The following is a 22,401-nucleotide window of genomic DNA, read 5'->3' on the forward strand; positions in this document are numbered from 1 at the left end:
AAACTACATTCCAAAGGTAAGTATCACTAATCTTTTATTTACATCATTCATTTCTTCAGTTGCCTGCCATCAACTCTATCTCTTTCCTTCTTCGTAAAAAGCCTCCATTTTATACATGCACTCTAATTCAATATTCTATATAAATTATTACGTGTCTAGACTCTAATATCAAAATTCATTCATTTGACTGTTTAATTCATTTTGATGATCATTTAAATTCTCATGTCTACTCATCCTCTATTCTGGCAATCTCTTCTTTTTAGGATAAAAGAACAATTTTCTTTACTTTCGGATAAATATTCGACATTTTTACTCGGCTACTGATTTCTTTTAAGTCTCCATCAAAATCTAAGGGATAAATTAGCCATGAGATGCAATTCCATGGGATATTAAAACGGCAACAGAACGTGAAATGAGGACAGAGGCGAAGCCATTTTCCAAAAAACTAAACAATGACTACCCTAGAGGACCATCATGTCGATTGGAAATAATGCGAGCACTGAACATAATTGGAATGTGTTTCGGAAGCCTCAAAATTTGCGGAGCAAGTACTCCTTGGTGGCGAATTGTGAACCGATCCAAACGACTGTATCGTCGAATACACTGCGGTGAAGGTGATGGGCACGATTTGGAATCAGGAGACAATGGCCATGTCAGACACTGTCTGTGAGCAGACGCCGGGGAATTCTCGGATGACATTGGCGATAAGCGTTGGAGTGGATGTGAAGGACGAGGGGATAGGGCGCCATGAGGGGAGGGGTCGTGGTGTGAGGGAGAGGGGCGACGAGTGAAGGAGGGAGGGCAGCGGGAGGGGAGGGTGGAGGGGAAGAGACGCCGGGGAAACGAGAGTTGGAGCACCTCATCTGAGTAGCTACAAACGGCGGCAGCCTTCCAACCACTCAACGCTCTCCCTTTCGAACAATATACTATTAGCGATCCCGGCAAGTTCTCCGAAATTTGAATGCTTCGTTCATAAACCACAGCGTGACTGATTAATGATAGGAGGATGTGATCCAAATACGTGTATCTTTTTGGGAAATATTAGTCAGTACTAACTAAGGGCGTTGCTAAAAATGCATATTTTAAATGTGCATTTCAATTTTTTTCTACATAAAATTCAGCGCAAAATTCTTGGAAAATTCAACAAATTGACTGTTCAAATGTGAAAATAATTTCAATGCCACTGTTAATATATACTTGACGAGTATTTATTCCGTTTGAAAATCCACTATTCTCAATTTTGTTAAACAATCTCTCGAGTGACTTTTCTGATCAATGGTGAAGGGTGAGTACATTTCCACATACAGGTATTAAAGGCTTTTTCTGCTGAGATTTTTTAAATTGCAAAAGGATTGTCTTTAGTTCGGGTTCCCGTAAACATTGAAATTTAATTATCCCTTTCTTGGTTAATGCACTATTTCAACTGAATGAAGGTATTGCATTTTACGATTAATACTATTCCAAAGTGCTCAAAATGTACCACAAAACTGAACGTTCAAAACAGGTGTAAACTCTATAAACAATCGAACATTTCATCTAACCTTAATTTTATTGTTCAAGGAACTAATTTATGGCATTATATATAGCTCTTTGAAATTGGCAAAGGGATAGTGGCCTTGCCAAGTATGAGTAAGCGGTATGCATTGAGAGGCACATTTAGACTAAGGCTGATGGAATATAAGTATTCACTTATTCTCAAATTGGAATCTATATCAGTACATAAAACATCAAAAGAAACACGTTACATCAAGCTACTCAGCCATTCAATTAAATTTACATATTTTTCATTTAAAAAATCAATAACCTCTTCGATAAAATGTCTTTAAAAAGACGCTTCTTTAGCAAAACTTTGATTTTGTAGTGAATTCTTCGAAGCAGTGAGATCATGGAAAAGGCAGTTTCTGGTATTGTGATGTCTTGCGACGTCGAAAATCTACTTGATACCCTTTATTAATGGGATATTAACTTTGATATTAATGTTTAAGCCGATTTGTTGATCGCTTGTTGAAGTGCTCGCTGTTTTTCGTTTCTGCAGTGAGTTTCAATTCATGAAATAGCAAATAATGAAAATAAACCCGTACCTTTAGTAGCCCAGAGCGCTAGCACGAGAAAAATACACTAATAAATTACATTAAATCAAGCAAAAAATATGACTCACCCAAATAATAATATGACTTATTTACTTATCCAATCATCCAGCTAATTCTTCGCTATTTTTAAGTGGCTCGTCCACAACCACACCGTATTTGATCCTCGGAAGTGAGTGAAGTGAAGTGACAGGGGTGGACTTCGACGTTGATGCACCCTGAACATTCTAACTACCTGGGAAGTGAAATCAATGCAACGCGCGAATGTAACTTTTTTCAATGCGTAGAAAACGTTATAATGGCCCAAATTCGGTCGTACCGGCAAAATACACATTAATAAATTGTATATAGTCAAACAGTGCTACAAAAAGAAAAACCTAAGAATAACTAACGGAATATGTGCACTCACGTAGCTGGCTGAAAGCCGAATGCCGGGAGACAAAATGCATAGCATTGGCGTAAATCAGAGGTGGAAAACATGAAAGGTGATATACTCAAAAACTATTAGAGAGGAAATAAAAAAATTGTCAAATGAACAAAGATATATCTCTGGAGGATATTAATTCATTGTCAATAAAACACCCCATCAGGAAATCTCGTTACCATATTTCAATAGATGTTAAACTTCAAAACTGTTAAACTGAAAAGAGATTGTGTGAGAAATGTAGCAACTCCCTGTTGATTATGTGTACTTCAGCTTGTTTCGATCAATTTGAAAATACTTGTAATAATATTATAATTAAACTTTCCTGACACAAAAGGGAAAAACAGCGTATTAATATAAATGGACGCCGTTCACTACAAGAAATGGAACCAACGCATAAACACACATTCAGACGTTCATTGTTTAACACGTTAAAGAGGAGTGCCCGAGAGTCAAAAATTCAGTCTCAAAGGGATAGAATAAAGAAAGTGGCGACTGACAAAAGTCCATTAGGGGAAGGCGAGTGATAAAGAGGATGGGGAGCATGAGCAAGCGCCTCGCGTCTTTATAGACCTCACTAATGTCGAAGCCATTTCCTCTTCCCACCTCCAGTGTCGCTTATACCCGGAATCCCAGTCGGCCCTCATGTGCAGCCACAAGCCCAAAAGCACTTCCCTCCCTGTACACAGTTACCCCCGCCCCGAAAGCCTGCCTCCGTCTGCCCCGGCAATCACTACGCCCCCTCGCGACTGGCCATCCCCCACTCATTCCTTCCCACCCCAATACGAAACCATTCCCCCGAACCTTCCGGCCCCTCTCCCTGCCCTCCACTCCTCGTCTGGGACACGTCAAGCGTCCTCCGGCAAGAATTACAAGAAAAATGGCACCAATCACCACATTGCCCAACTTCATTGTCACGTTCTGCGCGTACCGAACTTGGCCGGGGAGTCTCGGCCGGGGATGGTCTCGGCCGGGGATGGTCTCTCGGCGTCACGGCCACTCCCACACGCCGCACCGTGCACTGCCTCATAAGAATTTCCCTAGCGGGTTTTTGTCGCGCGGTTGGTAAGAGCAGATATATTTCACGCAACGGAGATCCATCATCTGATCAGCTGAGTTAAGTTGCAGCGTCTTCACAGCCTTCAAATTTAATCAACTTCAGCGTAAGCTTTTATTTCATGTTCCTGTTTTTGGTGGCTCAATGAGTCTCTGGATTTATCTTTCACCCAAAAGACACAAGAAATCCTTCTTAACACTTATCCTTTGACATAGTCATACAACCTGACACTCTTAAATCCTGGTTATCATTCATGTTTTTGACACGATATTGTGCTCTTGTAACGTGGAAATAATTTCTGATATTTCTCGTACTAGTTGAAAAAAGGAATTTAAGTAATTTAAGAAACTAAAAACTCTAGCAGAGTAACCAGCACTGTCATTTGAGAAGGGAAGTATTCCCTTCTGTGATGATAAGGTCGTATGTCCTCCAGCCCAGTCTCTCTCTTTCTCATGTGTTACTATCCGAGTGTTTTTCTCTCTGACTTGGTATAAAGGAATAAATCCACAAATTTTTTACGGCTAGGAATATGTATTACTGTCATGCAAAATTTAAATGGCATTATGTGACTTTTAAGAATTAATTTTTTAGCGTGTTGCTATTTATAATGAGAACATAACACATCTTACCTGCAAAAATATTTGAGCCCTTTCCTAACAGAGTGCATACTTTTTAGAAAAGATGTAAGGAATATATGTAATAATTTGATTGATGTGTGGCGTAAAATTATATGTAACAGCTTAATTTTTTTAATTTATCTTTTTTTTCTTGCTGATTGATTGATGTAAATGAGATGGGGATTCTCTTGTTTTGTTAAAGAGATGTGTGTTTGGAAGTTTCCTTTAAGTGTACTTTTGCTTTACTGTCTGATTTTATCTATAATCTTTTGTGATTACTTGGGACTTGTATGCCACCTGACACTCTATCAGCACATGTAGATTTTTAACAATAATAATCATAATTCAAATGTGGAATTGAATATGTAATGGTAATTCTAAGAACATATTAGTTATCATTAAGGTTGGAAAGTATCTATGTACTCAGGAGTTCAACCAAAAATACGTTTTTTAATTTAATTGATTTCGTAATAAATTGTTAAAAGTTAGGTCCTGCATTTATATACGAGCATTTAGCATGCCACCAACAACTCAGCATAAAGATGAGGCTGTTCAAATTAAACTGCTACGGATTTGTATTTCATTTGACGCCATTGTGGTCGTTGAGAGAACATTTTAGAACGGGCATCAATTACAGGAAAAATTCGAATTATTTCTCTGGAGGATACGAGAAGAGAGCAATACCAGAACTGAAAACATTAAATATAAGCATAGGTTAAAGTCGTAAAAAATCTTTTTCCAGTTTTCTAATGATTTTTTTGTGAATTACTTTAAAATTTATAGCAGCAAAATTTGCCCGCGAGCAATTATCGACCAGAAAATGGCCGGTGGTTGGCAAGGCAAAAAAAGGGACAAGGTGAATGCCTCTGTAATCGTTAAGTGAGAGCGGGAATCCTTTCTTATTTGATGATAACGCGGATATCTACATGATATAAAATTGGTTAAATTTCGTAAGTTTATCTTTGAGCTTATCCAAAAACAAACTTTCAAATACGAACAGAGGATATCGCACAGCGAATTAAATCATTTATGCAAAACGGAAAAATGAATTCTTGGAATGTTCACAACCGTTGCCCAATTAATAGTCCACAGAGAATATAAAAGCGACCTAATGTTAAGAAAACCTATGCTCCGTAATATAACTGCGCTGCAGACTACGTTGTTTTTTTACAAAAAACAAATTAAAAAATCTAAAGGACGAAAACCTTGAGCGGTGATTGTACTAATGCGTTTAAATAAAGTTAAAACAACTTATTCTTGTGTTGAGTTTGGTTTGGACGATTGAACTGTCTTTCAAAAAGGTCGATACCACCGCGATAAGCCTTCTCATTTTCATTTAGGCATTGGACAATGGCCGGTTTCCGCGAAAGAACTCGCTTCCCACCCGCCGGCAGTCTTCTCTTCGCTAAGTGCATATGAACAATTGCCACTGGAGAATAAAGTTCAATACCTTCTCATATTTTCACACTTAATTACGAATGGAAACCTACGAATAAATATTTTTATCTCTCGCGTCGGCATGTCCCAAGTTACGTGGAAAAGAATGTTTTTCACTCCTGGACACTTGGCCCAACTGAAACGCACCCTCGGGAAGCCGCAATGCCCCAGCAGCCTTCCCTTAATCCTTCCCAAATAAAAGCTCTTTTTGCCGCCCCGACCCCCCTCCGCCTCTCACCTACCCCACCCCTCCATAACCTCAGCCCTACCGACACAGCCACTATCACCCGAGACAACTCACTCGTGCTGTAATCGAGCGGTACCCGGAACAACGGAAGTGCATATGCGCGCAATGATATGGATGGTCGGCCGACGGGGGGGCTCAGTCCACCAAACACGCAACTACAAACAATCCTGGTGTGGGGAGATCCTGCCTTGACAAGCTCCCCTCGCCGCTGGAATCAGCTCGGGGTCAATCCAATCAATACTGGAAACAAAGCAGCGATCATCTGGTCGAGCGATGGGGGCAGCGCGTCGCGAACGCCTCCCTTCACGGCCTCTAAATGCCCCTCCTCTGTCCCTCCATCCTCCCTTCCACCCCCGTCCCCCTCCCCACCTCCGGTCTCCCGCCCCGCTCCTCCCCAATGCCGTCGGTCGCTCGCTGCGGTGGGTGGCCGCTGGCGATGACGGGGCCTGGCGGGGGTGGTTGCGTTGTGGCGGCGGGCGGGTCGCGGATGGCAGCCGTGGTTGCCTAGCCTGCGAAGCACGGGGTGTGGAGCGGGGATTGGGGGAGTCGAGGGGGGGGGAGTACGGACTTTGCCCCCTCCTCGTCGTCGATGGTCGGAGCCCCCGGGGTACGCCGCCCGCCGCGGAGCAGGGGGAGAGGAGACTTGCCTCGTTCCAATTCCACGTTTTTGAAAGTAAAAGTGCGCGGCTTATTACAGAGTACAGCCGATCCCATGCATATTACCATATTCTTGAAGGATTTCACTTCAGGGAGCGGTTAGGTAGAGGGAGGGTGAGAAAAATTGCTCATGGCGTGCCTCAATGAGAGAGGTTGAAAGTCGGTGGGCGGTCGTTTGTCTCGTAGGCGGTCTAATAGTGCAAAATTTTCCTCCATCGTGAATATGACGGAAACAATGTTGAACGAAGACAGTTTTGCCGGACAAATTATGAACGCAGTGAACATAGGTTACAAAAGTAAAATTACTTGAGTTACGTATGACAAAATAAGGAGGAGGTAAAACATAAAAGCTGATACGGGGAAATGAACTAACATTGTCAGAGAAGAATGGAGAGCGGCAGTAAACCAATGTTTTTCAAATACTAATAATGATTAAATTGAATTATATCTTTTTATGCCATAAATATATGTTCATTTTCAAATATTTGGCTGCAATTCATCAGGATCATTAGTTGGTATCGATGATAGGCAGGGTTGCTCTCGATTCCAAATCTCACGGCATTATATTACTGTTTCATGAATAATTTCATCAGACTTGGATGTAGTTAATAATGGGTATGTTTAATAACAGCAGTAAGTACACACCCAAGTAATAATTGGAACTTACTCCATTGGTATTTATGAGTTGTCGTTAGATCATGGCCGCCAATACGGTGTCATGCGTACGCCGAGTAAAATATTTATTCAATTTAAAAGTGAAAACTCTTCGATGTATTAATATTTAATTTTTTACACCATATTTAACCTCATGAGCCAATTCAGTCTCCTCAAAGGTGAATAAAATCTTACTTGATAAATTGCGTGCTGTCGGTTTAGATGTAATTGAAAAACTTGTTTTTATTTTCTTACGGATTGCACCGCCGCCGGTAGTTGTCAGAATAATTAACTTTATAAAAAGAAAATAACGTGAAGTGGGAATATTTATGAAAATAAATTGACTTTTAACAGATATTTTATATTGAACTGAAAACGTAAAAGACAAATTACAAATATTCTCACTCTATTATAATGAGTTATTTACATCACTCATCAGCCAATCGACAGTTTAAACGAAGCGTAGACACCTTCTCTTTAGTTGTGAAACATGTGTCATAATGAAATATCATTTAAATTCCTTTGGCTATGTATTTGGAAACAAGTCGATGATTGCCATCAAAGTTTATGACTGACACATGACTGACCAGCACCATTAATTGAATTTAATTAAAGGATTCAGAGGCTTTGAATAATGAGTGCTTAATATGAAATGCATTAATATTCATAAGCAGGTAACGCATGCATTTAGTGAGATAGAAAACCTGCTGGAGGATATGGTATCAAATTAGGTTAAGCGTGGAGTATTTTCATTGCCCCCAAAGAGTACATCACGTTGAGGTTAAAATTGTATCTGAGAAATCATCCTTTTTAACCCAAACAAATATGAAGTAAGAATGAAATAATGATCTTTTCAGTGAAAATTAAGAATCAGGGTATAAATAGTAAGGAATTAGTCACAATGATTTCTTGCCAGGTTGCGATCGCACAATTTCTTGAAGTTGTTTTAAATGATAGATTGTTACGATGGGAAACGACTTAAAAAACATAAAAACCTTATATCAAACGCGAATTCATTCAGACTTTTTTGCCCTGAAAACAACAGTTAATGTGTGAATTTCCAATACATGCAAGTATAATATGACTAAGGCTATTAAGAAATATAAATATGCTGAGATAAATTTATGATTTATCTTTGATTTCCGAAGAGGCTCGTTTCTTCTGCCGAGTAACCGAGAGGTCTTATTGTCAGTTTAATTTGAAACAATTTAGTATTAAGGCTCACACAACGAAAGAGCCAGAATATAAGAAATTGCAATACCACCAAGACCTTGATTCAGATATAACAAGTCCCTTGAACTCTTGTAGGACTCGAAATTCCTTTTTATGACGCGGAAAAACGTAATATTACTTGATAATATATACATCTCCTTTCCGATTACTTTGCACAGCAATATAATATTAAATTATGATCAAGATTGTTAATAATTTTATCTATTATGCCCTTCTATCTAAATTATAAATGTATATTTGAATGATATGTAGAATTATTGTTGTGTAATCAGTTGTATTATTAATAACACAAAGAATGCGATGGTTAAAAGACTTTTAAAATTATTAAATTTTAAAAGTTTTTTCATTCTTTAAAATTATTAAAATTTAACAGTACCATATTTACCGTGGTTAAAAACAGTGCTAACAACTTGAATGTTTATTGTACGATTATTGGGAAAAATTGGGTCTTAGAACACAAAATTTTTCTCTTCTATTGTATTCAATTTTGATGAACGATGCTCATTTTATCTTACAGCCAGCCGCTGATGCTGATTTTGCTACCCAGTATTTTTGCCCCACCTGAAGCATATCTACAGTCCATTCCATCTTCAATAAACTTTCTGCCCCCTTATGGGCTGTTGAATCGTGAGAATGAATACATGTACTATTCTCTAGCAAGATAAGGAGCCGTGACTACTCTTAGTGAATAAAGCGTACGTCCAGATATCTTACCAAAAACCTTTATATGAAGAATGTCTAGCTATGGGTGATTTTCAACGCGCCCGAGCCTTCATTTCCATTCGCCGTTTTTAAAAGTACTAAATATAATAAAACAATTCTCAACCATAATGCATTATCACACGATAAAATACTTGCGTATGACATTTACAGGACCTGTATCCATCTTTGAATGCATGCATTTAACATCGACCTGTATACATCTTTGAATTGTAAAAATAAAGCCGTGCATGAAAAGTAATTCTTAAATTCTCCGCGTCTTTTTTTACGCGTTTACTGCGCATAGAACGCATGCTGATGCTAAAATCATGTGTGAAATAAATAAATGGAACATTAGGTAGTTTGAACATTTCGGAGAGTACGCAGAATAATTTAATAGGATCAGCAGAGGAAGAGAGTAGAAAAACGCAGTGGGCAAATGCAAAACCAAAGAATTTACAACGTTTTTTGGATAAATGAAATATAGAGCGCTTCAGTGTGAGATTAATAGCAATATTTCTAAATTTATAATTATTATGAGTTTATTCAATCCAAGTCGCTAAAGCAGATAATACCACGACAATGCTCGTTTTATGTTACTTGGTGGACTGCAATGCACAGAATGCGTGATACCTTCACCGAGACCATTGCAATACGCTACTTTTACTTTATATATATATATATATATATATATATATATATATATATATATATATATATATATATATATATATTTAACCCATAAACACAGTAATCAACCCGAAGGTCGGTTTAGTAGATGATGGTAGAGATCACCCAGTACTAAGCCCTATACGGTGTGTGAAATTCACACATCAGGGTAGGGGGGCCAGTTCCTTTCCCTGTGCCGGTTATGGTTTCCCAGGAAGACCTGGTACCCGAAAAATCACTTTAGCTTAGATATATGTATAACACACCCACGCACACACATTTAATTTTAATGCACGTAACCCGAAAATTTCTTTGATTGTAAAATATTACCAATGGAAAGATATAATTGGAGTAATTTTTCAAAATCAAATATTTAACCAGGTGTTCTTTAACCGGAGACAGCATAATCCGAGCAGTAAAGTAATTACGTGAGAGCAGAGTTCAACTGTTACCGACTAAACCCCACGGCATTTAATATTGATACACCCGTATACAGGAGCCCAGTTCCTTTTTCTGCTCCACTTACGATTTCGATCGATACTACGAGATGACAAATGAAATCATACAGGCTGGTCTTGCAAGGAAGTCATCACCCAGGATTGACCCTGGGACCCCGTGATCACAATCTGAACGCTGTTTTTAATGAACTGCTACGCTTATCAACATAAGCACTACATCATTTTGCATTGATAAGACCCTACCTCCATTCAAACGCTGATAATATGAAGATTTAAGAAGTGAAACGAAAAACATAGACCTGTTTATCCTTCCATCATTCGTGAAATCAGATAACCTATATTCAAATTATTAGTTAGAATTATGATGGTATTATCAAGCAGTTACTCTTCAATATCGTAAATTATGTACTACAGAACAAGGTTGCAGGATACCTTAGTCATGAGTAAGACTATCTCTCATTTGAAATGCTCCTTGCCCACCAGACAGAAGTTAAAAGTTTCCGAACCATATTTCCGACGTTCGCGTTTCTATTTAACCTTCACCGAAAACATGGTTGCCTTTAGCCAAAATCATTTTATCTTCAACCATTTCATTATAATTATTATGAATAGCTATAAATTATATTTATTGCCAATAATTGGGTGAATTAGTGTCTACGACCAGTAGGATTGTTTCGATTCCCTCGTGTTGCAGCAGTATATACATTTCAGCAACTCTCAATATTCAGTAGAATTGAAATATACCTACTGGATCTAATTTTTCATAACAAATGAAACAGATGTAACTTCACTCTTAAAGGTTTACTCTAATGTATTTGACTATATTTTGCATTTTTCCAAGCTATGAATCTGATTAGTCTCTACTTAAGAAACATATACTATACACGTACACACACGTTCTAATATCCAACTAGAACATTCAGCTGGAAAAATGAGAAGTAAAACTGACCGATGAAATTAGTTCTTTTTAACTTAATAATTCCTCTCTTTGTGTCCACCTTTTGAACACCCCAGAAAGCCTTTCGGGGAAAGTAAGATCCATGGGTGGAATTCCGGCTTGTTGAAATATCTCCTCTTGAAATCTGACTTATTATACCTCATCATTTAATGACATGTACGACGCTCCTGTTTTCTCATCCCTTACCTCACTGTCCCCACCTATTTTAATCTTGAATTCAATTGCAAATACACAGGTAGGCATACACCTATATCGAGTTCGAGCATTTCCTAGATATATCTTACATAAATTCGAGCAGAACTGGATCCAAACTTGAATCCATACAATTTGCTTCAATGACCTCTTATAGGCATACTCATCACACAGAATCTTTTCGAAGTAGGGGTTGGCAAAGAGAAAAATTTTTAAACATTCAATAAATTTCATTACTTTTACTTATTTCATCCATTTATACTTTCTTGCCTTTGATTAATTCTTTAGCTTATGGTGCATACATATAAAATAATAGAAGCACTCCTTCCTCACAAAACACTTTCCTTGTGTATGAACGGTTTATTTACAACCATTACAGCTTAGAGTCCTTCTTTGATGATTTTCAGCATTCATTGTATCCAATCCGTAGTATTTCTTGTTCATTTTCTTCCGTTCCCAATCTATCCTAATTTTAACGCAATGCTACTACTACTAACGTACTAACACCATACCCGCCACATTTACCTGATATTTATACTGTATTCTGCCATATGTTAGATGTATTTCCAATTAATGAAGCGAGGTAAAGAGTGTATTGTCTGTTCTCCAGCTTAGACAAAGAGTCCGTTTTTGTTTTGATCATATTTTACATCCAGTGGCGTTGAGAAATTTTCGAAATAAATATATGACCGGTGAGTTGTATGTCCTTAATTTTTTGTTCCTGTAAAATGGACGAGACAACAGTAAATATTCTAGGTAAGCACTTTAAATTCTCGTAATTGAAAATATTGCAATTCATATTTAAAATTCAATCGTAAAACTTGATTTTGCATAATTACTGACTTTTAAAGTCAGTATTTTAGATTAAAGGCCCTAAAATTATCACTTACGTGCAAAATTCATCTACATGCATTTTCAGCTAGCAGAGGCGTATTAGCGTACACAATTACCATAAGGCATTTGCGCCTCAATTACTCTTGAAAATGGGGATTGAAAGATATGTGCTATGAACAATAGTCTTCAAACACACCCTAAATGATAGACAACAGACAAGCATGCATACGGTGGACCATATATTTACATGCCCATGCATGTGCACTAAATGTTTCAAAGGCATATCATCTAGGCTAAAAAATAGTATGAAATGTTAACAATATCCAAGATTTTTCACTAACTACGATTTGTTTGGTGTTGATTAGTTTACAAATACAATCTCGGGCATAAGTTGCGTTTTTGTAAGAAAGAGGAGAGATTGACAATTTTAAGTTAAATTTAAGCTTATACTTCCTTCTCTGAACCTTCCTTGTTTTTGACGTTTGATGGGCTATCAACTGCATAAATAGAGAAGCATGTGGAAACTCCAAAATCCCAATTATTGTAGCATATTAAAAAATTAGCGAATTATTCGAGAGTTAACTTATCCGCAATTGGAAATTATTAATTTTACTTAAATAGTTGCAGTAAAATCGCATTTATGATATTTTGAAAAATGTTATTATGTAAAATATTGTTTACACTGAATATAATGACTTGAATCATTTAAATGAGTTTTTCACATGTTAACTGATATTTCTGAGCTTTAAAATATTCTGACCTCATTAAATATAATGTTTAATGTATATTCATTGATTTTAATAAAGTTACTAATGTACGAAAATATTCTGCAATGAATAGGTAACCTAACTACCTCTATCCAATGAACTTTCATTTTTGAGCTTTAAATCCATATATTAGCGCGTGATGGAGCCACTGAATAAAGATAACAGACTCGGAGGGGTTAACGGAGGCTAAATTGAAAATTTCTCTTTTATACAATCACCCATGGGTAAATGGGAAATAACAAAATTGTGGTTACTTTAATGTTCAGCGCATTCAACTCTGTGATCCGACATAAGGGTCAGTAATTGCCCTCCTATTTCTATTGAATATTAATCGATTCAACAAGTTTCATTGAAGTATATAAACAGTACCAATTACCAATAGAGACTAGGAAAGGAACTCGGGTAACGTTTCTTTGATAATATATGGATCTATTTTCTCATTTGTCTGTATGTTTATGGGTAACCAGTTTTAGTACTCGTTTCTGTAAGACGGATGGAGTGCAAAAGGCAAAATATCAGGGAATATGGCGCCCTCGGGCTTAACGATGGAAAGTAAAATAGGTGTGCGCCTCAGAAGGCGCAGACTGCGGCTGCGGCGGATGCATTCCGACCGGCCTGGACTCGCGCATGCCGCCCACGGAGATGCCTAACCAGGGCTCCTAGGCTCATCAGCCATGTTTACCAACAAAGAGACATCGAAACACTTTCTTACCTCGAGGAAATATAAAATTCTTGCACACCATCATATAAGGAATTGGCCGAGCGAAAATTACTCAAAATACTGTTTGAAAATGATGTATTAGTTATCGTCTCGAGGGAAAATGAATTTTATCTGGAAGAGTTCTACTTTTACATTAATTAATAAAAACCACTCAACTTTATGCTAAACTAGCACTGGATGATTAATAAAGAATGTGAATGTATAATATAACATCAAAACTATTCATTGAGTAAAAGTTTTCACCTGTCTCCTTTTGAGAGATCATTCGAATGCGTGGTTCATATTGATGAGAGAGAAGGGCTGAGAGAGGAAAATTTGGAAGAAAAAATTAAGTAGTTTGGTTGACAAATAAAAGGAGGCAGGATTCATTTGGAAATAAAAAATGGTGTGATGTTTTGCAGATAGGATGTTTAGTTTTACACAGGGCTTAGACATAAATTTAGGGCCGAGGTTGAGTCGTACATATGATTCAGAGGCAATATTAACAATTAAAGTGTGATTGAATACAAGAGTAACCAAACGGAAAGCCCAATGAACACCGTCATCATGATAACTCACATGAGTACACAAAATTTTCAAGTCAATACAGTCACCTTGGGTCAGAGCGAAATTATGTTACAGTCCCGGAGACGGTACTTTTTGAAAAACAATCTCATCGTCATCACAGAATTTTTCTCCACTTGAAAACAGACAGTTCATTATCCGTAAATGAGATGATTAATTCATTTCCTATCTTCACTAAGGAAATCCAAAGCGTCACAAAGTAAACTGGAAATAAAATATTTGTATTATGGTGAACGAAAACGGCAAACAAATATAATATAAATGCCTATTTCAAAGGAAACTTAGAATTAACAATGACATCTTGCCCCTAATTATTCCCCTGCTCAATTGCATCTGCTGTTTCCCAGAATGTCCTACCGCCAAGAATATCACTGACTTTGCTCTTATCTTTGGTACCCGCGGGAATCACTGGGAATTCGCTTAAAACAAGGGGCGATCCAGTAAGGAAAATACAGTTGCGTGCAGCTAATTTATCAATAAATTGAATAAATTAGTTCTAAACATCTTTCTTGAAAAGGTAAGCGTGGTAAAATTCTAATGCGGTTGCATAGGCCGATTTTCATTAATTTTTGTAAACAATTTTTCAAGATTTTAAGCAGCATGCTTTGTGATAGATAATGCTACAGATATACTTTTGAATAAAGTTACAAGGGATCTAAAGCGTAAAATTGACATATAAATTCTGAAAATATACATTAGTTAACGGTATACGACACTTGTAGGATAATAACATCTGATGGAGGAAATTGTGTCTGTTAATTTACTCTCAAATTCCCCTAGGGAAGTTTCGAAGCATGACTGAGTTACACGGTAAGTTACACGGCAGCGTGAAATAATTCATTTAGACAAAATAAAAATGTGCAACAAAATTCAATAAAACATTTTAAATAAAGTAAAGAAAAGAAAGAAGTAAATTCAACTTAGATTTATCAAATCTGTGAGAACATTTAACTGAAAATCATTCTACATTCCCAGAATTTTAAATAATTTTGTAATTTTTTATAAAAAAGTACTTTCTCCAAAAATTCCTTAATTAAAAAACAATAAATATTGGCTGAATCATTTTGCAATAATGTGTTTTATGACTTCCACTTCCACATTTTATTAATGAAATAAAAGTAAAATCCCTTAAAGTTCCAAGCTTATGTATATTTTGAAAAAGAAAAACGCTTTAAATAATTACCTTTTAAGAAAAAGCTCAGGAAATAAATAACAAGTCCACGTCCTTGTATATATGTAAGCCCATAAGTCGAAAAGAAAGCTTAATCACATTAAGCATACTGTTTATTTCACTAAAGCATTTCATTTTATTTTATTCAAAGTTATGCACAATTTTATTACTAACGAAAGACCCACGCTTTGAAAACTAGCACGATTACTGCGCAACTGAAATATCACATGCTGAATAGATTCAGTCCCTCTCTTACTAACTTGAAACTCTTTCCCCTAAAAACTGAAAAGGTCCACAAAACACTTTGCACTGAGTAAAACATTACAGGAGATTATTTTCGTAGTTTACAGCATAATACTACAAAGTAATGATATATAGCTGTATTTGGAACTATTCAAAATGGGAGCAAATGGAAAATCTCTCGGTTATTTCAGCTAATCAATGATCATCAAGTTGATAAAATTATGATGATTTAAAAACCAACTGCACAAAAACCATAGGTATCTTTACATTATTTGTTTCGATATTTCCACGCAATATTTAACATTTTTTTACTTATGAGGGCATAAATACATTTTACAATAAATGAGAAACTATTTATTTAGTTCTTAAGTAAAATTTTCTGATGAGTAATTAACTCATTTTACGAATATATGTTCGTTGAGTCGAAATGTTTTGCATAAATATATACAACCTATAACCAAAATGTAAATGTAAAATGTAAATTCAATATCAAGCACCGATAAGTGACTACTATTTAACTTTAAAGGGTATACCAGAGTGGTTTTTGAAGTTGAGTCAGTGAACATATTCATGATAATGGCAATAAGAGTATAATTTCAGTTACAATAACTCTCGCTATAATAACTATACATAGTTAAAATCTATGGCTCCATTCATTAGTGTAAGCAAAATTCAGTAAAATTACTACGTGTAGCCAAGTGAACAGGTGAAAAATTAAACAGTTTACAAGAGGATAGCTCACCACTCGAAATCAAATAATAACCAATTCCTAATACCCATCACTCAGCAATGCAACGATAAATAACCATTGACAAAATTAGTACTCCCTTAGCTGCAGCGAATTATGGCATTGTTAATATCATAAGTATTTACTTACATAACGTACATAAATCTTCTCATGTAATGATTTATATATATTTATGTGAGTGAGTGATAAAGGCCTGAAAATATTATTTCCTGGAAATTGGGATTCATTTTTTTGATTCCTTTGTTTTGACTTTGATGGAGGATAAAAGTTTGTAAATGAGTTACCTATTGCATTTGGAAATTTCAACACGCATACAGAGCTACATGGTAAGATTGTTGTTGGACAAATTTGAGGAATGAAAGACTAAAGTTGATGACAGTTTACAACGGTGCATAATTATATTAGTTTCCCCGTTACATCCAAGTGAGTAGAATTAACCTGGTGTCAAAAGGTAAAAGAATTTTAGGTTTATAAGTACCTTTCTCGAAGACATATTTGCTTTTCGTGTATGATAATCTAGTCCGCATATTTTGAAGTGTTTTCGGCATAAATGCTTAAATTTAAGCTAATCTCAAAGAATGAGCCGTAAACCATACCGATCACTAAATTGGATCCACTAAATTCTTATACTGAAACTCGAGTTACCGCCGAATGTAATTTAATGATCATTAAATTTAGTTACACTTGCTTGTAAAATTTATTTATATCAGGATAAAGGGACAAATGGGCTTCCGTCGCTAGATAACTTTGACTTAATCATAATCAAGTGCGTTTTCCCTGAACTGAGGAAATTCTCAGATTCCTCATTAACGCCCACATTTATGTTTTTCTCAGGAAACTGAGATTTTATTATGGGCAACGTACTTTTTCTTCTCCACATGCACATCAGCTAAGCGTTGCAAAAGCAGAATCGAAGAATATACTTTTGTGCAAAGGATCACGTTCACACTTTTTAGATGAATATTTCAGATCTTCTTCTTCGTATCCATTAGAAGCACATTCCAAGAAATGATACCAAGAATACCACAATCCACATTTTTTATATAAAACTAGCCGCCTGTGTCACTGACTGGCCAATTTATTGCTGTTTTCACACAAGAAAAGATGAAAGCTGATTTCTAAGGGACAGCACATGTTTGGTTACCCGTATGGACACTGAACTTTTTAATTCATATAATTAAAATGCACTCCATAATGTGACTAAGTTGAGCCTGCTGATTAGATGCACCACATGGTAACAACTGATGCACGGACGTGAAGGGAGCAATAACTAGATGAAAATCACATGGCTTAGGGGCGGGAGGAACTCGAAAAACTTCACCTCCTTTCGTGCACTCTGAAGAATGACTATGATAAGCTAAGATTTAGTAATCGCACCCTTTTGGTAAAACCATTTCCCATATACCTCTTAAATCAAGCAATTAAAATGTGGAAGCACTTAAATATCAGTAAGTTTAAAAAAAACAAACCAACTCAAATAAAAACTGCAATTGATTTCAACAGTTGTTCAACTGGCACATACATGCTTATTTCAAATTTGTCACGGAAGGATAAAGTGAAAATTTGTAAAATGTTCTTCCAGCAGTACTTTTAGAATAAAAACTTCAACAGAATGTAAATTAGACAATACTAACAATCTATGAATTAAATTTATGATAAATCGTACGATAATTACAATCCATTTCATTAATCCAATACACTATTGAACACGGAAAATATTGTACTTCTATTGGGGATCCAACAATACGATGCACACCTATTTGCATTCGTTCCCCACACAGTCACATTAAACTTCGCGCTTGTCCCTCTTGATGATAAATCCATCAGAATTTCTTCCACACTTTTCACAACGAAATCAAATGCCGCCTTCAAAATTTCATCGTACTCAGCGCAGTAAACACACAATTTTAAAGGTATTTATTTGAAAATGTATGTTGGAACGCAAGGTCAAAGTTCTAGCGTAAGTATCTTAATGTAAATAAATCATGCACCAAACTACGCAAACGGACCAAAAAACCCAATTTCCACTTCCAAAGCTGATCTAACATACTTGAGTCATGCAACTGTTGCTAGTTTGCTGAATAAAACTTGTCGAAAGTGAATCCAAGAACAAAAACTTACTAGGTAAGATAAAATACCCCCACAGACTCCGTTGCCAACCGAAAACAGTAATTTTCGTCTTAGCCGATCATATTTCCACTTGTTAGTATTTGCTTTTGAAAACTATTATTTATTTTATCCAGAATCAAAGGAATCATTTACAGTAAAACATTAATGGAGTGATTGGGAAGGCAGATTATTATTGGTAGATTAAGGATGGCGATCGTTGCACGGTAGCACATGCAAGCGCGAGTGAGAGCGCTTGCGAGCCGTCCTCAGCCGCGCCGTCCGAAGAGCACATTCGACTGCTCCTTTAGAATCCGAGCGAGGCGAAAAAGGAGACGCCTGGTCGGGTGAGCGGAAGCACGCGATGCATTCCTTCAAATTGCTATCGTTAAACACAAATAGACCCAAAGAAAGGAAAGAGATCGATCGATATTCCTTGACATATGCCTCGAGCATGAAAGCTAGGGAGACATGTGAACAGCATTCCCTCTCACGAAAAACGTGTATTAGAGAGAAATTATTACAAGCACGTGGCGCTACAGTGAACAATTCTTACGCATATTATCAAAAATAAGTTATTGCGATTTTTCAATGAACTAACTTCAAAAACTTCACTTTTTAAGAATATCTATATTCTAAAATTAAATTTCGGCACTGTCGGCGAAAAGGAAGGGCTATTTTTAAGTAAATAAGTAGTAATTATTATCGTTAAGTGACAGAAGGTCTTGGATAATGCTACCAAGCAGGTGGTTTGGAAAAATATTATTTAACAGTGGAATTATACTTTTATTGTATTAAGATATCTATTCTAATTTTGTAATGTCTACAAACATGCAAAGTGAACAAAACAGTCTCTCGCCCAAATTATAGAAGTAAGTATTACCAAAGTCCTACGGGAATCCGGGTTACTTTCCCCTGAATGTAAATATCATCCTTCAGGTGAGGTGTCGTAATAAAGCCCAAAGGTTGCAGAGATTACTCAACGTTAATGCAACTGAGATGATATTCGGATGCCACGTGATACCAAAAGAAACATGTGTCAGTGGCAACCGAGGTCCACTTGGCGATCGGCAATGCCACCTTTGGTCTTTTGAAATCAATCCAGGTGTACTCTTGCTATCACGCCATCCTGATTTGTCAAAGTAAAGTCAAAATAATTAGATATGCCCTGAAACGCAAATTAATTAAAAGCCTTCGTCGAGAAACAGTATGAAAAATGATACTGCTTTATCCAAACTTTTTTCTTTACTTTTACCTAAAAGTTTCGTAAAACATAATCCCGTATGGAACAATGAGAATTTAGCCAGATATTTTTGTCATAATAACAAAAACATAGAAGAGCATATTTTCCTTGAACTATTGGTGGCGGCAGAAAGAAGTCCATTGTTCAACATATATCCAAGACATGAGTGTTATGAGAACAGTGAAAAGCTAAAATAAACATAATTTCCCTTAGACGTCTGTGAGGAATACGCGATTATAAAATCAAAAGTGATTCAGAGAAAATTTTGATCAACTATTTCTTAAATATTTTGAGTCGGTGAAAAATATTATAACGGTTTGTCAAAGAAAAAAGAACCATTTTTAGACAAAAATATACCGTTAACCGGCGATATCATACTTTTCCCATCAGTTCACTAAAGAGAAATATACTAAGCATGAATTCCTGGTTCATTATTTACTAGCAGAATATACAACACACTCAAATCATTGATCATTTGAATTATCAGTTGGGTGATGCACATAAGACGGCGAAAATATTTACAACAATATCTACAAGTTTCGTTCCGAAGGAGTGGATTTCTCCTTAACTTAATTACAAGGTGTTGAACAAGCGCTTCCGCGATACCAACAAACAGCGATCGCAACATTATTCCTTCAAGCGTATCGGGCACGCGTGGTGACAATATTTCGCGTGAGCACGTGGTATTCATTGGCGTACATGCCACGGAGACAAGGCGAGGGTGTCGGATGGCCCCGCCGCCGACTTCGTGGTCTATTTCCGAGGGGGATGGGGACGATCGGGCGCGCGAGGGGGCGTCGGGGGCGGGGGGGCAGCCTTGGTGGGGGGAATTTTTCTGCCATGCGCAAAAAGTTTCTCAGAAGTTGGGCCCGCGAGGGAAAACTTGGCCCGACTTTCCGACTTCGTTTATCGGGAGACGGGCGCGGGGAGAGGCGGATGCCGGCCGGCCCGCGTCCCGCCATTGGCGAGAACTTCGCGCCGCGCCGCGCGAAACTGCCTCATCGCAACACCCGCGGGGGTCTCGGGGCATCGCGGCCCCTTAGCCCTCTTCAGGGCCCCTTATAAACGATGAGGACCATCTCACCTCTTCCGCTCCGTCCAACGAACCGGAGATCGTTGAATTTGGCCACTTGGTTCTTCATGACGGCCGTGCAATTCCGCAACTCCGCGCAGTAATTCTCGTCGTTCCCTGCCTTCACGGTCACCAGAGTGCCGTCGTCCACGCCACCCAGAGCCACCACCTTGAAGGCCACCGGGAGGGTCTTGTTGGAGCGCCAGTGAGGCGGGAGCACCGTGCACACGAAATGAGGGCTGCCGGTGCGCACCAGTTCCCCAGGGTGCTCCGATAGGATCTCCCCGAGGGCCCTCTCCGCCAGGACGTCCGACGTCATCTTGGTGTAGCTGTCATTGAACGCGTTGGTGTCGGCCGTGGGGTGCATTTGATCATCGGAGGCGGAGGACGTGGCCGAAGCCGAGTCCTGCCCCCCTCCGCCCCCACCCGCCACCGTCGCGGTGATCGAGTCCCCAGCGGACGAGCGGTGGCCCACAAAGGCGGCCTTGGCCTCCGCCTTGGCGAGCGTGGACCAAATGGTGACGTCGGAAGCAATCTTGGAGGGCGGGAAGGGGAGGGTTGGCCCTCCTGCCGGCAACACGCGAGCGGGGGGCCACGGTGAGACGGGGGAGCGCGGCCCGCCGACGTCCGATGGACCCTCCGGAAAGCTCTCGGCCGACGAGCTCTCCTCCCCGGAGGACGCAGCGCGGGCGAAGAGGGCCTCCGGTAGCGTCTCCACGGGGCCGGCTGCCCCCCTTGACGGGCACCACACGGGGACACCGCCCTCGGATGACGACGCACGCGGGGGCTCCTGGGGCGTGAAGGGCGGCACCACGCAGCGTGGTACGCGGCACACACCACGGAAGGCAATGGCCTAGATCCCACGCGGCTGGCGGCCGAGGGAGCGGACGGGAGAGCAAGGGCGCAGTCGCGTTTCGGCTGGGGGGCGATTGGGGAGGGGGTTACGGGGGGGCCCGGAAGGGGACGGGGAGGGGCGGGGGGGGAGAACGCAGAGGCGAGGGCGCCAAGACCGAAAGGAAGGAAGGTGCGCGTCGGACACGGCCTCCCTCCCGGCGGGACACACACGGCGACTCCCTCTCTCTCTCTTATCAGGTCGCCGCGCTCCTCGGTCCACGCGCTCTCGCCCCAGCGACTCAATTTGCCGGCGCTAGTCAGCCGAATGCCAACAAATAACACAATCGCGCGTTAACGAAGAGGCGAGCATGTGCGGAGGCGTTGGGGTGGGAGGGGAGAGGAGGCGGGAGACGACGCAGGCTCGGGAGCTGACGTGGACACGAGGAGGCCTGCTCTGCCACCACGCCCCCCGCGAATGCCGCCCCCAGCGCACGCCTGCCCTCCCCCACTCACACGCGGACCCCCCACTATACTCCCCCATTCTCCTCCCCCAACCCCCTACCACCCCCGGACCCGGGCCGGGCCGCAACGAACCCATCCGAACCGAAACGAACGCTGCCGGACCTCATCACCACCCCCATATCGGGTATCGCTCCGCTCCGGGGGGAAAGGGGGGGGTTGGAGGGTTGGGAGAAATGGGGCGAACGCG

The 22,401-nt window shown here is 39.2% G+C and overlaps 2 protein-coding genes across 2 annotated transcripts in view; one reads left to right on the top strand and one right to left on the bottom strand.

Annotated features, from left to right (window-relative positions):
• Positions 1-21,276, bottom strand: part of LOC139685849 (runt-related transcription factor 1-like) — a 265,076-nt gene extending 243,800 nt beyond the window's left edge. Inside the window, exon 1 of the mRNA XM_071582962.1 lies at positions 20,871-21,276. Coding sequence (XP_071439063.1) covers positions 20,871-21,225 — 355 coding nt within the window. The 5' untranslated portion in view covers positions 21,226-21,276. The remainder of the gene's footprint in view (positions 1-20,870) is intronic.
• A 97-nt stretch (positions 21,277-21,373) lies between these two features.
• Positions 21,374-21,715, top strand: LOC139685791 (collagen alpha chain-like). Its single transcript, XM_071582908.1, has one exon. The coding sequence runs from the start codon at positions 21,374-21,376 to the stop codon at positions 21,713-21,715; it is 342 nt and encodes a 113-aa protein (XP_071439009.1).
• Positions 21,716-22,401: the final 686 nt, after the last annotated feature.

This window comes from Hetaerina americana, unplaced genomic scaffold (assembly GCF_022747635.1).
Source record: "Hetaerina americana unplaced genomic scaffold, ioHetAmer1.1.p SCAF_12, whole genome shotgun sequence".
NCBI lineage: Eukaryota > Metazoa > Arthropoda > Insecta > Odonata > Calopterygidae > Hetaerina > Hetaerina americana.